Source organism: Schistocerca cancellata, chromosome 4 (genome assembly GCF_023864275.1).
Source record: "Schistocerca cancellata isolate TAMUIC-IGC-003103 chromosome 4, iqSchCanc2.1, whole genome shotgun sequence".
NCBI classification, from domain to species: domain Eukaryota; kingdom Metazoa; phylum Arthropoda; class Insecta; order Orthoptera; family Acrididae; genus Schistocerca; species Schistocerca cancellata.
The window spans coordinates 198,623,564-198,640,281 of record NC_064629.1 but is presented as its reverse complement, the minus strand read 5'-3'; the positions used below and the strand labels follow the sequence as shown (position 1 = coordinate 198,640,281).

General features: G+C 44.1%; 1 protein-coding gene across 1 annotated transcript in view; it reads left to right on the top strand.

The window, feature by feature from the left end:
• LOC126184613 (dual specificity protein phosphatase MPK-4) overlaps positions 1-16,718 on the top strand; it is a 125,016-nt gene that overhangs the window by 22,253 nt on the left and 86,045 nt on the right. The window contains exon 3 of the mRNA XM_049927068.1: positions 4,614-4,745. Within this exon, the coding sequence (XP_049783025.1) occupies positions 4,614-4,745 (132 nt within the window). The remainder of the gene's footprint in view (positions 1-4,613; positions 4,746-16,718) is intronic.

Here is a 16,718-nt window from a genome sequence, read left to right as displayed (position 1 = left end):
TGTAGCCATGTATGGAAGTGAAACATGGACGATAAATAGTTTGGACAGGAAAAGAGTAGAAGCTTTCAAAATGTGGTGCTACAGAAGAATGCTGAAGATTAGATGGGTAGATCACATAACTAATGAGGAGGTATTGAATAGAATTGGGGAGATGAGGAATTTGTGGCGCAGCTTGACGAGAAGAAGGGACCGGTTGGTAGGACATGTTCTGAGGCATCAAGGGATCACAAGTTTAGCATTGGAGGGCAGAGTGGAGGGTAAAAATCATAGAGGGAGACCAAGAGATGAATACACTAAGCAGATTCAGAAGGATGTAGGTTGCAGTAGGTACTGGGAGATGAAGAAACTTGCACAGGATAGGGTAGCATGGAGAGCTGCGTAAAACCAGTCTCAGGACTGAAGACCACAACAACACCAACCTATATGCATCAGTCTCGATATAATTATGATTTGAAGAAAGCAGGTCACATCTCACTGGAAACCGAAGTGCACATAATATGAAAGTAACTGTAGGGGAAGAAAAAAAAAAAAAACATTTCAGCTTGTACATACAGTGATACCTCATTTTTTAAAGTTTTATGGTGATTATTGATTCCGTCTCACTATTGTAGGGTGAGTTAGTAACATGTTTTTGCAAAATTTAGTATGTTGTATAAAGTGGCTGTTTACCAAAGGAAGAAAATGGAGTTTCAGAATTACCTCTAGAATAAATATTCGTTTACACAAGATAAAGAACTGCAGCCTTTTTGTTTACTTTCCGGTGACTCACTGTGACACCCTCAGTCGGTTGGCCTGTTCCACTGGTTGCGGAATCATTCCTGCAGATTTTGGCCACTATAATTCACAAATATTTGAATAAATAGATGACCCATTCCCAGTTTATGCCACTCAAATTGACTGATGAACAGAAAGCATCATGGGAAGAAAAAAAATACTAGATTTCATTTATGTATATGACAGAGATCCATATTTTCTGCAAACGTCAAAACACGTGATGAGATTTGGTGGTACCGGTCAGATCAAAAGAAGGGTAAACACCCAACACGATCATAGTATACAGCTGTCTGTATTGTATTTTGACATGCACACAAAGGCTTGTGACATCAGTGCTTGGATTAGAAACCTTGTTGATGGTTTTCAGTTTATAATGTTGTCGAAAGTGTGTTATGTCCACTGGAGATGACATTGCATACGATCAGGAAGTTTTGTTTGTGTCTTCGGTTCTTTGTTTTATGATGTCATCCAATAAAATTTTACAGACTAGTTTGACCATATATTCCCTCTGAAAATCAGTTCTTGAAATTTCCATGGGACAATTAATGTCATTCTTAAAGTGATTTCTATTCAATATTGTTCACCTTATCTGTTGAAATCTTCACCTCATCTGTTGAAATCTTTCAACAGTGGAACGTAAAATGTGTGCATGGATTCAGCTATTTCATGTATACATTTTATATTCCGTGTTTGCTTACACACCATGTTCAGCAATATATTGGGCAGTTATAATTAAAATTTCCCTATTTAACATGTTATAACACAGAAACTAATTACCATATGAGTACCAAACGTGATTTAACTAATGTTCAGAGTATGGAGTGCATGATTTCTATGCATCATGGCACCTCCATCCAGCTACAACAATGGCCACCAGGTGTGTCATCATAAGTCATTGTGATTCATAGTCTCACATACCTGACCAGTTGCACTGCATGTGTTGACGTGTCAACATAAGCTTGGACAGAAGGAGCAGGTCATTATTGGTGAATCTCTAACATCAAAACAACAGTAATGCTGCAGCCTCACTTTGAGAATATAGCAGTGTGAAAGGATTATGGAAGGGCCATCTGTCTCCACCTGCTGTGCTGAGCATGAAGTAGTAGTTCGGATCAACTGGAGAAATGGATGTCGCTCTGGGAAGAGGCTAACAACCAGTTGCACCACAGGTGATTGATGGAATTGCTGTTCCTATGGCAGACAATGTTATACACAATTCCCGATTGTCAGACAGTGCACATGCCGTGTCACAACAGTTGAACGTCCCATGGTCCACTGTACAGAAAGTGCTTAAAACCATTCTCAAATGGTATATATACAAGATCTATATCATACAATAGTTTGCACCACAGGACACACAATGACGTGTTGACTTCGCCCTCCACTTTCTCGCAAGGATTGAAGTTGATGAGGGTTGGCACTGGACCATCCTATGGGAAAGATGTAGCTCATTTTTCTCTGACTGGTGAGATGAACACACAGAATTGCTGAGTGTGGGGATCTTCACATCCAGTCACTGTGCATGAAGCTCCTCTTTGTGGTGACTGGCCAGCGCTACTGTCATATGCTTCGCCAGCATGTCATACCTTCCCAACCGGAGAGAGACACATTGAACTCAACAATTTTCATGCAAGATGGTGCCCACCACACATTTCTTGTGAAGTTCACCTGCTTATCCAACATACATTTGGAAATGATCAAATTATCAGCTGATCATTTCCAAATGCTTGGCTGGCATGATCACCTGATCCCACTCCCTGTGATTCCTGGTAGTGGGGCTACCTGAAGGACAGGATTTATCAGGGGAACATTCACACATGCTGATCTGAAGTCCAACAAATCAAGAGAGGTAGCCAGTATACCTAAGGATATGCTTTCTTCTGCTATGCAAAATGCAATCCTGTGCTTTAAGACTCTTCTGGACACTGATGCGCACCATATTGTGCCCCTTTTGTAGCAGTAATGGCACTGGTGTGTAATGGTATGATGTATTGTAGCAGCACATTAAAAGTGTTTCAATTGAATTGATTCTGCAGTATTTCTCTTCCGTTTGTCCTTGTCATTAATGTTACCAAGTTTGGTACTTGTGTGGTAATTAGTTTCCATGTTGTAACGTGTAAAATGGGGAAAGTTTAATTATAACCACCCAGTATTTGCTTCAAAACTTAAGATTCCAGAATTTTAGGTAATATTTATTTGTTTAATCATGCAGGGATTGTCTCTCAGTTATGTGATTTGTCATCATAGTACAATGAAAAGAAATAACTCTGATGTACTTACACACAGATGTTTTGAGAGGGTAGAACAGATGGTTGACAGTGGTTCAAGGAATCATTCCAGCATTTTCTTGAATGATTTAGGAAATTTTAACGGAGATAGTCAGATAGAGCAAACTCCTTCCTCCCGAATATGTGTTTAACAGCTACATTGCTGCATTTGGTTGGCCCCTATTGTGCTTTTAATCATACACAATTTGCAACAGATAACTTCTATACAAATTATAAATTAAAGTCCATTGCTGCATTTTTCTGTCAGTGTGACTAATCTCAGGAAGTGCTGTAGGAACTTTGATACAATTTTACTAACAGGTAGACTAGTCCACAAGGAATTCCAGCTGGAGATACTTAGTGCACCCTGTGTGGAGCCAGGCTGAGTTTCTAGTAAAATGTAGCAGATACTTCAGTTTCAGCATTTTGTTGACAGGGAACCAGCGACTTTATTAAATTCCGTAAAGTGTTTATTAACGGTTCTGTCAACAGTCGCAGTATTTATATTAGGCAACTAGTTTCAAACCTTACATGTTCATTTTCATGCCTGTCCTATGGAAGCTGCACTGACTGTGCCAGATCGTAATAATAAAAATCGAACTGGCAACACATGCTTTATAAATGTTTGCAGAATGCCACTTTGCTGTTTATTATTAAGATCAGCACTGTCCGTGCAGCCCAGTTAGAACAGGCTTGAAGAAGAACCTCTTAAGTTTGAAACTAGTTGCCTAATATAAATACTGTGACTGTTGACAGAATCATTAATAAACACTTAAAAAAAACCTATCAGGTGGTTGGAAGAAAACACTGGTCACACCTGTCTACAAGAATAGTACCAGAAATGATCCACAGAAGTACCATCCAATATCTCTGGAGTGAATCTATTGTAGAGTTTGAAAACATATAATGAGCTCAAACATAAGGAAGTAACACTCCCATAGTGACTGCAAAGACGGGATTAGATCTATTGCACCATGCACAGAGGCAGCAGCCATTCTTCCTATTCGCAGTACGCTAATGGACCAAGAGGAAACCTTAATGTATGGTACAGTGGGAAGTATCCTTTGCCATAAAATTTACAGTGATCTGCGGAATATACTTGTAGATGTAGATATTCCAAACAGACCTTGACTAGGATTTTGTAAACAATCTTTCCTGATGAATAGACTGCAGTGTCCTCAAGTACTGAAGAGTCAGTGACATGCAACTAAATTTTCAATCATTCCATATAGTGTTTCTGCTCATATACATATTTGCACCCTGTGAGCACATTTGTGAGCCATTAATACTGTCGTGAATTGCTACTGCATTTTTAGTTGAGTGAAGAGTACAAGTCTGCATTTTTGTACATTTGATGTTAGTAACCATTGCTTGCATAAGATCAAATTCTGCTCTACATAATTTGGAATGTTTATGCTGTTTTTTTCTAATAATACTTTTGGGTCTGTACTAGATAAGTATAATAAGTAAGTAAGAACTATCATTCAGATATTTTAAAATGATATGTTACATGCCTTTATATATGAATTACTGAAAGTACTATTTATACCATGTGATGATCTCCTCCCTCAGGAAACCTTACAGCAGCAACTGATTTAGAAGTTCTGGAAAAATATAAAATAAATCACATACTGACTGTTGATTCTTGTCCTCTTCCCAAGAACATTGTCATGGGTCCAGGAATCAAAACAAAATTTATTCAAGGTAAGAATGGCAACTCGCAATTGTTTTGTATTCTTTCACATACTTTGTAATAACTAACATTAAATATCATTACCTATATGAGGGATGAAGTAGTGAAGGCAGCAGAGGATCAAGTAGGTAAAAAGATGGGGGCTAGTAGGAATCCTTGGGTAACAGAAGAAATATTGAATTTAATTGATGAAAGGAGGAAACAAAAACACAGTAAATGAGGCAGGCAAAAAGGAATACAAACGTCTCAAAAATGAGATTGACAGGAAGTGCAAAATGGCTAAGCAGGGATGGCTAGAGGACAAATGTAAGGATGTAGAGGCATATCTCACTAGGGGTAAGATAGATACTGCCTACAGGAAATTTAAAGAGACCTTTGGAGAAATGAGAAACACTTGTATGAATATCAAGAGCTCAGATGGAAACCCAGTCCTAAACAAAGAAGGGAAAGCAGAAAGGTGGAAGGAGTATATAGAGGGTGTATACAAGGGTGATGTACTTGAGGACAATATTATAGAAATGGAAGAGAATGTAGATGAAGATGAAATGGGAGATACGATACTGCATGAAGAGTTTGACAGAGCACTTAAAGACCTGAGCCGAAACAAGGCCCCGGGAGTAGACAACATTCCATTAGAACTACTGACGGCCTTGGGAGAGCCAGTCCTGACAAAACTCTACCATCTAGTGAGCAAGATGTAAGAGACAGGCGTAATACCCTCAGACTTCAAGAAGAATATAATAATCCCAATCCCAAAGAAAGCAGGTGTTGACAGATGTGAAAATTACCGAACTATCAGTTTAATAAGTCACAGCTGTAAAAGACTAACGCGAATTCTTTACAGACGAATGGAAAAACTGGTAGAAGCCGACCTCAGCGAAGACCAGTTTGGATTCCGCAGAAATGTTGGAACGCGTGAGGAAATACTGACCCTACGACTTATCTTAGAAAATAGATTAAGGAAAGGCAAACCTACATTTCTAGCATTTGTAGACTTAGAGAAAGCTTTTGCCAATGTTGACTGGAATACTCTCTTTCAAATTCTAAAGGTGGCAGGGGTAAAATACAGGGAGCGAAAGGCTATTTACAATTTGTACAGAAACCAGATGGCAGTTATAAGAGTCGAGGGGCATGAAAGGGAAGCAGTGGTTGGGAAGGGAGTGAGACAGGGTTGTAGCCTCTCCCCAATGTTATTCAATCTGTATATTGAACAAGCAGTAAAGGAAACAAAAGAAAAATTCGGAGTAGGTATTAAAGTCCATGGAGAAGAAATAAAAACGTTGAGGTTCGCCAATGACATTGTAATTCTGTCAGAGACAGCAAAGGACTTGGAAGCGCAGTTGATCGGAATGGACAGTGTCTTGAAAGAAGGATATAAGATGAACAACAACAAAAGCAAAATGAGGATAATGGAATGTAGTCGAATTAACTCGGGTGATGCTCAGGCGATTAGATTAGGTAATGAGACACTTAAAGTAGTAAAGGAGTTTTGCTATTTGGGGAGCAAAATAACTGATGATGGTGGTGGTAGAGAGGATATAAAATGTAGACTGGCAATGGCAAGGAAAGCATTTCTGAAGAAGAGAAATTTGTTAACATCAAGCATAGATTTAAGTGTCAGGAAGTCGTTTCTGAAAGTATTTGTATGGAGTGTAGCCATGTATGGAAGTGAAACATGGACGATAAATAGTTTGGACAGGAAAAGAGTAGAAGCTTTCAAAATGTGGTGCTACAGAAGAATGCTGAAGATTAGATGGGTAGATCACATAACTAATGAGGAGGTATTGAATAGAATTGGGGAGAAGAGGAATTTGTGGCGCAGCTTGACGAGAAGAAGGGACCAGTTGGTAGGACATGTTCTGAGGCATCAAGGGATCACAAGTTTAGCATTGGAGGGCAGAGTGGAGGGTAAAAATCATAGAGGGAGACCAAGAGATGAATACACTAAGCAGATTCAGAAGGATGTAGGTTGCAGTAGGTACTGGGAGATGAAGAAACTTGCACAGGATAGGGTAGCATGGAGAGCTGCGTAAAACCAGTCTCAGGACTGAAGACCACAACAACACCAACCTATATGCATCAGTCTCGATATAATTATGATTTGAAGAAAGCAGGTCACATCTCACTGGAAACCGAAGTGCACATAATATGAAAGTAACTGTAGGGGGAAAAAAAAAAAACATTTCAGCTTGTACATACAGTGATACCTCATTTCAAGTTGTGGCCAGGGTGGGAGAAATTTGCACACCTTTTCTTGTACATATCCAGTGTACCAGAAGGAAACTTGAGACGTTGTATGGGTCTTTAAAGTTTTATGGTGATTATTGATTCCGTCTCACTATTGTAGGGTGAGTTAGTAACATGTTTTTGCAAAATTTAGTATGTTGTATAAAGTGGCTGTTTACCAAAGGAAGAAAATGGAGTTTCAGAATTACCTCTAGAATAAATATTCGTTCTACACAAGATAAAGAACTGCAGCCTTTTTGTGAATGTATCTTGCCAACCAGCAGCTCATTGCTTTCTCTTCTCCAAATTCCTGTCATAAAACATGTAATTTTTCAGATGCACGTTTTAGCGTTTCTTGAACTAGAGGGAGGGTTTCTAAAAGAACTTTTTTCCCCACTCATTTTGATGTGTATGAAATCACTGTTGAACTTGAATCACTAAGTCCCAGGCACTTAAAAAATACAATTAAACAAAATTTTACCACTTGTAGACCATTTAGATCGTAAAACTATGGTGCAGTCTTTATCTTCCCATAAGTTCATGTGTTGGCTAATGGCGTACCTCTGTTCATTTCATATAACTCTCCTAGGTGTTTCTTTTTTCATGGTGGATGGGTGATTTTGCAGTGTTGATCAGTAGCCTGAAATTTTTCCAGTCCTGTGTGGTGTCTTTTGTGATTGTAAGTCTTCAGAAGTGCCTTCTTGTCTATTCCAATCATCTCTCTCTGGGTTTTTTTTATTTTGAAATGAAACTGAAAATGTTCTTCATTAGCCTATTGTCATTCACCCTATGAATATAGCTGTAAAATTTTAATCGCCTCTTCCATAATGTGTCTGGAATTCTTTCTGTATGTTTGTTGAAATATTCATTTCTCTTATTAATCCCATTATTTTTGTTCTTTTGTAGCCCTAAAATTTTTCTTTGTATTGGCCTTTCTTTCTCTTCCAGTCATTCTTATTCACCCCCCCCCCCCCCCTGCGGGTCCGGGGATTAGAATAGGCCCGAGGTATTCCTGCCTGTCGTAAGAGGCGACTAAAAGGAGTCCATCCCCCTCACGGGGGTAGTTAGCGCCTGCGTCCGGAGACGGACGATCTTCACGACCTATAATCGTGGTCTTTTTGGTTTTAAACTTCTCGTTTCTTCCTTCCTTTTGTTGGTCCCTTTCTTTGCTCTTCTCCACCTCACTGTCTTCCTTACTCTTTCCCTTGACTTCTCCTTGCCTTCTCATTGCCTTTTTCTCCTTGCCTTCTCATTGCCTTTTTCTCCTTGCCTTCTCATTGCCTTTTTCTCCTTGCCTTCTCATTGCCTTTTTCTCCTTGCCTTCTCCTTGCCTTCTCATTGCCTTCTTCTCCTTGCCTTCTCTGGTCTCCGCCTCGGCGTTTGAGACAGTCTGTCCTCTTTCTCCCTCTCTCTCTTCTTTTTCCTCTTCTTCCTTCCTCCCTGTGCGTGTCTGAAGGCCGACCCACGCGTTCGCACGCGTAGCCGGTGACGGGGTAACGCGTAAGTCCCCGCCCTGGGTAGACATGTAAGGCACGCGCGTACCCCCTGGTAAAGGCCAGGCCCGGGGAGGGGTGATTGCCTGAGCTGATACCTTCTGACCATGCCGATTGGTCCCTCCGTCTGTTTCTCGGGAGGTGTGACCTGAGGTGTAAACATTCACCTAAGGCGGGAGTGCCCTCTGAGAGGGTCCCCACAAGGAAGGAGCGCGCCATCGGAGACGCTGGCAATCATGGGGGATTCCTCCGCAATGGATTCTACTCCATCGCTTTCGACTTCGACCCAAAAACGGAAACGTGACCAGCCAACAGTGACAAAAGTACTACCGCCTGCCCCACAGTTCCTCGTAGTTTCTCGCACTGAGGACGGAAAGGATTTTTCCTCTGTCAACCCTTTTGTTATTCAGAAGGGCGTTGATGCCATAGCCGGATCTGTCAAATCTTGTACCAGGTTGCGTAACGGCACCTTATTACTAGAAACTGAGAATGCCTTTCAGGCACAAAAACTGCTTCGGGCCACCCTCCTGTACACGTTCCCTGTCCGGGTGGAGGCCCACCGAACTTTGAATTCGTCTCGTGGTGTAGTGTATACTAGCTCCCTCGACGGATTGACTGACGAGGAGCTTCAATCTTTCCTCGCTGAGCAGGGCGTGACGGCTGTCCATCGGGTCATGAAAAAGGTCAACAACGACCTTGTACCGACCCGGACACTCTTCTTGACCTTCGATAGTGTTAAGCTGCCATCGCGCATCAAGGCGGGCTACGAGGTTATTTCTGTTCGCCCCTATGTCCCGACACCTACGCGCTGCTACCAGTGTCAGCGTTTCAATCACACTCGACAGTCTTGTTCCAATGCGGCTAAATGTGTCACTTGTGGCAGGGATGCCCATGAGGGTGACTGTCCACCTCCGTCTCCTCATTGTGTGAACTGTCAGGGTGACCATGCCGCATCCTCCCGCGACTGTCCTGTCTATAAGGACGAACGTTGCATCCAAGAAATTCGTGTCAAAGAGAAAGTGTCAACCTCGGCTGCTCGCAAGCTATTGGCTAGTAGGAAGCCCACGCTGCTCCCAGCGGGGAAATATAGTACTGTCCTCGCCTCTCCTCGGACTACCCGGGAGGTCGCAACCCAGACATGCGATCTGACCTTCAGCACCACGGTCGTCCGTTCGGCCAGTGCTAAGATCGCGCGGTCGACGTCTCCTCTTCCTCCCATCACACCACAGACACCAGCCACTTCCTCAGCTTCTGCTAAGTCGAAGACACCGAAGTCAGATGCACGGTCCTTCAAGAAGGAACCATCCCGTGCAGACTTCCTCCGTCCCTCGACCTCCCAGCCTTCGACCGATACTTCCACCAAACGTCCTTCCAAAAAGGCGCATAGGAAGCACAGTTCTCCTTCCCCGCCACGGCGCATCTCTTCTCCTGCGCCACCCAGCGGTTGCCGCCCCAGGCCGTCATCCGTTTCGCCTGGCCGCACCGCCGGTAGCCGTACATCTGGCCGTTCACCGGCGGAGGAAGCTCCCCCTCCCGGCCATCCTCCCGAGATGGCCGATGACCCTATAGACCCCATGGACGATGACTGTCCGCCTACTGATAGCGGCGGCAGTGCTCGCTCGAAGCCAGGCCCTAAGCGGCCTTCGAGGTGACCCCTTCTCTCATCTTCCTTTTCTTACGATGGCACTTATTCACTGGAATATTCGCAGCATTCGCTCCAACCGAGAGGACTTGAAGTTGCTGCTCCGCTTGCATCGTCCGCTCGTCGTAGCCCTCCAGGAAACGAAGCTACGCCCATGCGATCACATTGCCTTGGCACACTACACCTCTGTGCGTTTTGACCTACCCCCTATGGTAGGTATCCCAGCTCATGGAGGGGTTATGTTGCTGGTCCGGGATGATATTTACTACGATCCCATCACGTTGCACACCGGCCTGCAGGCAGTTGCCATCCGCATTACTCTCCCCACTTTTACGTTTTCCTTTTGTACCGTTTACACTCCATCGTCATCTGCCGTTACCAGGGCAGACATGATGCAACTTATTGCTCAGCTACCTGCACCGTTTTTGTTAACTGGAGACTTCAATGCCCACCATCCCCTTTGGGGTTCTCCAGCCTCCTGCCCGAGGGGCTCCTTGTTAGCAGACCTTTTCAACCAGCTCAATCTTGTCTGCCTTAATACTGGCGCCCCTACTTTTCTTTCGGACACATCTCATACCTATTCCCATTTAGACCTCTCTATATGTACTCCCCAACTTGCACGCCGGTTTGAGTGGTATGCACTTGCTGATACTTATTCGAGCGACCACTTCCCGTGTGTTATCCATCTCCTGCAGCATACTCCCTCTCCGTGCTCCTCTAGTTGGACCATCTCCAAGGCAGACTGGGGGCTCTTTTCTTCCAGGGCGACCTTTCAGGATCAAACCTTCACAAGCTGCGATCGTCAGGTCGCACACCTCACGGAAGTCATTCTCGCTGCTGCTGAATATTCCATCCCTCACCCTACTTCTTCTCCACGTCGTGTACCGGTCCCCTGGTGGACTGCAGCATGTAGAGACGCTTTACGTGCTCGTCGACGTGCTTTACGCACCTTTAAACGCCACCCTACAGTGGCGAATTGTATTAATTATAAACGATTACGTTCTCAGTGTCGTCGTATTATTAACGAAAGCAAGAAAGCCAGCTGGGCTGCTTTCACAAGCACCTTCAACAGTTTTACTCCTTCTTCTGTTGTCTGGGGTAGCCTGCGCCGGCTATCTGGCACTAAGGTCCACTCCCCAGTTTCTGGCTTGAAGGTCGCGAATGAAGTCCTTGTGGCCCCTGAGGCTGTCTCCAATGCCTTCGGCCGCTTTTTCGCCGAGGTTTCGAGCTCCGCTCATTACCACCCTGCCTTCCTCCCCCGCAAACAGGCAGAGGAGGCTAGGCCACCTGACTTTTGCTCCTCGAATTGTGAAAGTTATAATGCCCCATTCACCATGCGGGAACTCGAAACCGCACTTGGCCGATCACGGTCCTCCGCTCCAGGGCCTGATTCTATTCATATTCAGATGCTGAAGAACCTTTCTCCTGCGGGTAAAGGTTTTCTTCTTCGTACATACAATCGCATCTGGATTGAGGGACATGTTCCCGCATGCTGGCGCGAGTCTATTGTTGTCCCGATTCCTAAGCCGGGGAAGGACAAGCACTTGCCTTCCAGTTATCGACCTATCTCACTTACCAGCTGTGTCTGTAAAGTGATGGAGCGAATGGTTAACTCTCGATTGGTTTGGCTGCTTGAGTCTCGACGCCTACTTACAAATGTACAATGTGGATTTCGTAGGCGCCGCTCTGCTGTTGACCATCTGGTTACCTTGTCGACCTTCATTATGAATAACTTCTTGCGGAAGCGCCCGACCGCGGCTGTGTTCTTTGATTTGGAGAAGGCTTACGACACCTGTTGGAGGGCGGGCATTCTCCGCACCATGCATACATGGGGCCTTCGCGGTCGCCTCCCTCTTTTTATTCGTTCCTTTTTAATGGATCGACAGTTCAGGGTACGTGTGGGTTCTGTCCTGTCCGACACCTTTCGCCAGGAGAATGGGGTGCCACAGGGCTCAGTTTTGAGCGTCGCTCTGTTCGCCATCGCGATCAATCCAATAATGGATTGCCTCCCAGCTGATGTATCAGGCTCCCTTTTTGTGGACGATTTTACCATCTATTGCAGCGCGCAGCGTACACGTGTCCTGGAGCGCTGTCTTCAGCGTTCTCTTGACCGTCTTTACTCCTGGAGTGTCGCCAATGGCTTCCGTTTTTCTGCCGAGAAGACGGTCTGTATTAACTTCTGGCGCTACAAAGAGTTTCTCCCACCGTCCTTACGACTTGGTCCCGTTGCTCTCCCAATCGTGGAGACAACCAAATTTTTAGGCCTTACCTTTGACAGGAAACTTAGCTGGTCTCCACATGTGTCATATTTGGCCGCCCGATGTACCCGTTCTTTAAATGTCCTCCGTGTTCTCAGTGGTATGTCGTGGGGAGCGGATCGAACCGTCCTCCTTCGTCTATATCGGTCGATCGTCCGCTCCAAGCTGGATTATGGGAGCTTTGTATACTCCTCTGCACGGCCATCCATCTTACGCCGCCTCAACTCCATACAACATCGGGGTTTACGACTTGCGATCGGAGCATTTTATACCAGTCCCGTAGAGAGTCTTCATGCTGACGCTGGCGAATTGCCGCTCACTTACCGGCGCGATATACTGCTTTGTCGGTATGCCTGTCGGCTACTGTCAATGCCCGACCATCCGTCTTATCGTTCCTTTTTTGACGACTCTCTCGACCGTCAATACGGGTTGTATGTCTCTGCCCTGCTACCCCCTGGAGTTCGCTTTCGTCGCCTCCTTCAACACCTTCATTTTTCACTCCCTGCAACCTTTCGAGTGGGCGAGAGCCACACGCCACCTTGGCTCCAGGCTCAGGTCCGCGTTCACCTTGACCTCAGCTCGCTCCCAAAAGAGGTCACCCCCAGTTCGGTCTACCACTCCCGTTTTTTGGAACTTCGTTCGAAGTTCATCACCATGACTTTCATTTATACAGATGGCTCTAAGACCAATGACGGGGTTGGGTGTTCCTTTATAGTCGGGGCACAAAGTTTCCAATACCGGCTCCATGACCATTGTTCGGTCTTCACAGCTGAGCTCTTTGCCCTCTACCAGGCTGTTCTTTACATCTGCCGCCACCGACATTCTGCTTATGTCATCTGCTCAGATTCCCTGAGCGCCATCCAGAGCCTCAGTGATCCGTACCCGGTTCACCCTTTCGTACACCGGATCCAACGCTCTCTTCAGCGGCTGGTGGACGTCGGTCCGCCGGTTAGCTTTATGTGGGTTCCCGGCCATGTCGGTATCCCTGGGAACGAAGCTGCAGATGCCGCGGCCAAGGCTGCGGTCCTCCAGCCTCGGACAGCTTCTTGTTGTGTCCCTTCGTCCGATCTTAGCAGGGTCATTTGTCGGCGCGTTGTGTCGCTGTGGCATGCCGATTGGGCTGCACTTACCGACAACAAGCTTCGGGCCTTAAAACCTCTTCCCGTGGCTTGGACGTCCTCCTCACGCCCTTCTCGGCGGGAGGAGGTCGTTTTAGCAAGGTTAAGGATTGGACACTGCCGGTTCAGCCATCGCCATCTGCTGACGGCTGCGCCGGCGCCGTTCTGCCCATGTGGGCACTTGCTGACGGTTAGACACATTTTAATGTCCTGTCCCGATCTTAACCAACTGCGCCTCGATCTTAACCTGCCTATTACTTTCGATGCCGTTTTAGCGGATGACCCACGAGCAGCTGCTCGTGTTCTTTGTTTTATCAATTTGACACACCTTGCTAAGGACATTTGATGAAGTTTTTTAATCCTATGCCTGTCAGTCTGTCTTTTATTGTGTTTTTCCTTTTAGTTGTTGTTGTCAACTTGTGGCTCGCGGTGCATTTTTAGAGTAGTCAGGGCGCTAATGACCATTGAAGTTGTGCGCCCTAAAACCACAAAAAAAAAAAAAAAAAAAAAAAAAAAAAAAAAAAAAAAAAAAAAAAAAAAAAAATTCTTATTCACCCGTCTTATTCGGTGTAAGGCATTTAGATCTGTGTAGTGCTTCCCGTTAATGTTGTTTGAAATGACACTGATCTTTTATTATTCAGTTTTGGGTGAAATTGTATGCAAATTCCATTTGTTTTTTCATCTTTCTTTACATGTTGTGTTGCCTGATCCATTTGATTGCATCTGTTCTCCCAAATATTTAAACTTATCAACTCTTCCAATATCTCCATGTTGATTTGTATGTATTTTCTCTCTCTGTGTGCATGTGTTCACTGTATTGTGTTTCCTCATATGATATTTGTTATCTGGGTTTAGGGTGCAATTGTATGACGTTTTTCTGTGATTCTCTTTACAACTAATTTTTCCTTAAAAATAAGTGCATTAGCATCAGCAAGTGAGACACTTCACTTCGAATATTCCTCTTCCTTGTCCTAGATGGTTTCCTTCAATGTTTTTCTTTTGTAGTTGTTTATCCTTCCCTCACACCAAATTGAAGAGAATTGGTGAGAGCTTATCACCCTGCTAAACTCCTGAGTTAATTCCGAAGGATTCGGGAACTTCTTGCAGAAATTTTTCGAAGTCATGTCTGTAAGTGTCTGTTCAATTAATTGGTAGCTTTGTTGATATCTGCTTCTTCTAGTGTTAGAAATACTGTCTGTCTGTCTACAGAATTGTAGGCTTTCTGAAAGTGTTAAGATATAGGTGGCTGGAAGTAAAGACATGACTCGGCAGTGGCTGCTATCTGTCATGTCTCCCTTCTTATATGGTAGATGGGTTATGGCTTGTTTCCAATCATCTGATATTCTTCCTTTCTCCCAGAAATCTTTAATAACCTCATGAATGATTTCAGCTGGTTGCTTCCCTCTCAGTTTCCACATTTCAGCTTATACCCTGTCTTTCCCTATTTTTCAACTGGCCAATGTAGTTTTCAGCTTGATGCAGTGATGATTGTTCTGAAGGGGGGTTTTCGTCGCTGTTTAGAAGGTTCCTGAAGTATTTTGCTAATAACTCGCATCTGTCTTCATTTTTGGTAATCAGTCTGCCTGCCGAATCTTTGAAGTGAAATCTCACTGGCTTTTACCGTGTTGTTTATTTTTTGAAAACTTTATAGAAGTAACTATTGTTGTTCTATCTGAAATTTGTATTCATTACTTTTAATTGTATTTGTAGCATTTGTGTTTCTCTGTTCTAATTTTTTTTAAATGTCTGTTTCCTGATCTCAGGGATTGTGTTCGTCTTTTCTATTTGCAGGAGGTCCATTTTTTTCCAAGCAATGTATATCTTTGTTCCACCATCTTCGTTTTCTTCTTTTTCGTGGTTGTTGTAGTTCTTTCACTGGTTCTATTATGGCTTCTCTGATCTCAGTCCAGTGTCCCGTCGTCTTTGTGTGAATCTGTTTAATGAATTTATTCCTGTTGTCTGACAAAAATTGTGTGTCAATTATGTGGACTTCTTAAATTTTAGGTGTTGATAGTTTTGGTTGAAATTTGGCTTTGATTACTGTTAAAAAGATGCCAGCGTCTGTGCCTTGTCCCATTCTGACAAATATGTTCATGATTTCTCAATGGTTTTGTTTGGTTATTTCTACATGATGCAGTTGATATGCACCTAAATGTTATTAGGAGAAGACTAGGTCTTTCTTCTCTGTGGTAATTTTCTGAAAAAGCTTGACATTACTTTTAGGTCGAATTGTCTGCAGAATTTGATACCTTTCTCTGATCTTGTTGGTCTGTTTGTGTGGGGGAAAATTTCCTATTGCAAAAGTATTGAGGCTTTCATGGCCACTTTTTGACATTCTGATGAATTACAAACATACCGCGATCAAAGTGTGTCTCAGGACCCACTCGCAATGTTGGGAATATATCATGTACCCTTTACACATGGAAAAGTCTGTGTGGGAATGACTGGGTGATCCATTTTGTAGGTCACTGAACATAAATGGCATTGTAGGGTGGAGCAGGTGGAGAAATTGGCCATGGCAGAGCACATGCTGTTTGAGACCAACCACACAATAAAATCCGTCGACACAGGAGTCATTGTTGTGGAGAAGAGCTACCATGGTCGCTTGTTTGTGGAAGCCACAGAGATCCACAAACATGGCAACTGCTTTGTAAGAAAGAGGAAAGCCTCGAGCTAAAAGGATCTGGGATTCCTGTGCTACAGCGAACTACTGTAACAGGTATCAAGAGGAGAAGCACTGTGGAAATGACCAGGGAAAAGCCTTCAGACATTGACATGACACATTCGTATAATTTCTGGCTATGGGCTAGACTCCAGTCTAGTCATGGCCACCAGCAATTGAGGGTGAAGCTCTGGCAATGCCAGCCACTCACGCTTTCGAAAAATCAGAAAGAATAGGCCCGAGGTATTCCTGCCTGTCATAAGAAGCGACTAAAAGGAGTCTCACACATTTCAGCCTTTATGTGATGGTCCCCTGTAGGGTTTGACCTTCATTTTTCAAAATTTTCCTGAAGAGTGAGCCAATTGGGGAAGGGCACCTTACATGGTGCATTGTGTCCATCATGCATTGAGATCTTCAGCCCACTTTCTCTTCGTTGCATTGCAGTCCTTCCCATTCTCCATCTCTTGGGTGAGGACACCTTCCTGGATGCATTTTCCACCTTGCACTATGCAGTGTCACTTTCTGCGTCGACGGTGACCATGGACATATTTGCACCTGATATCCAGCACAGTAGCCAGTCCGTTT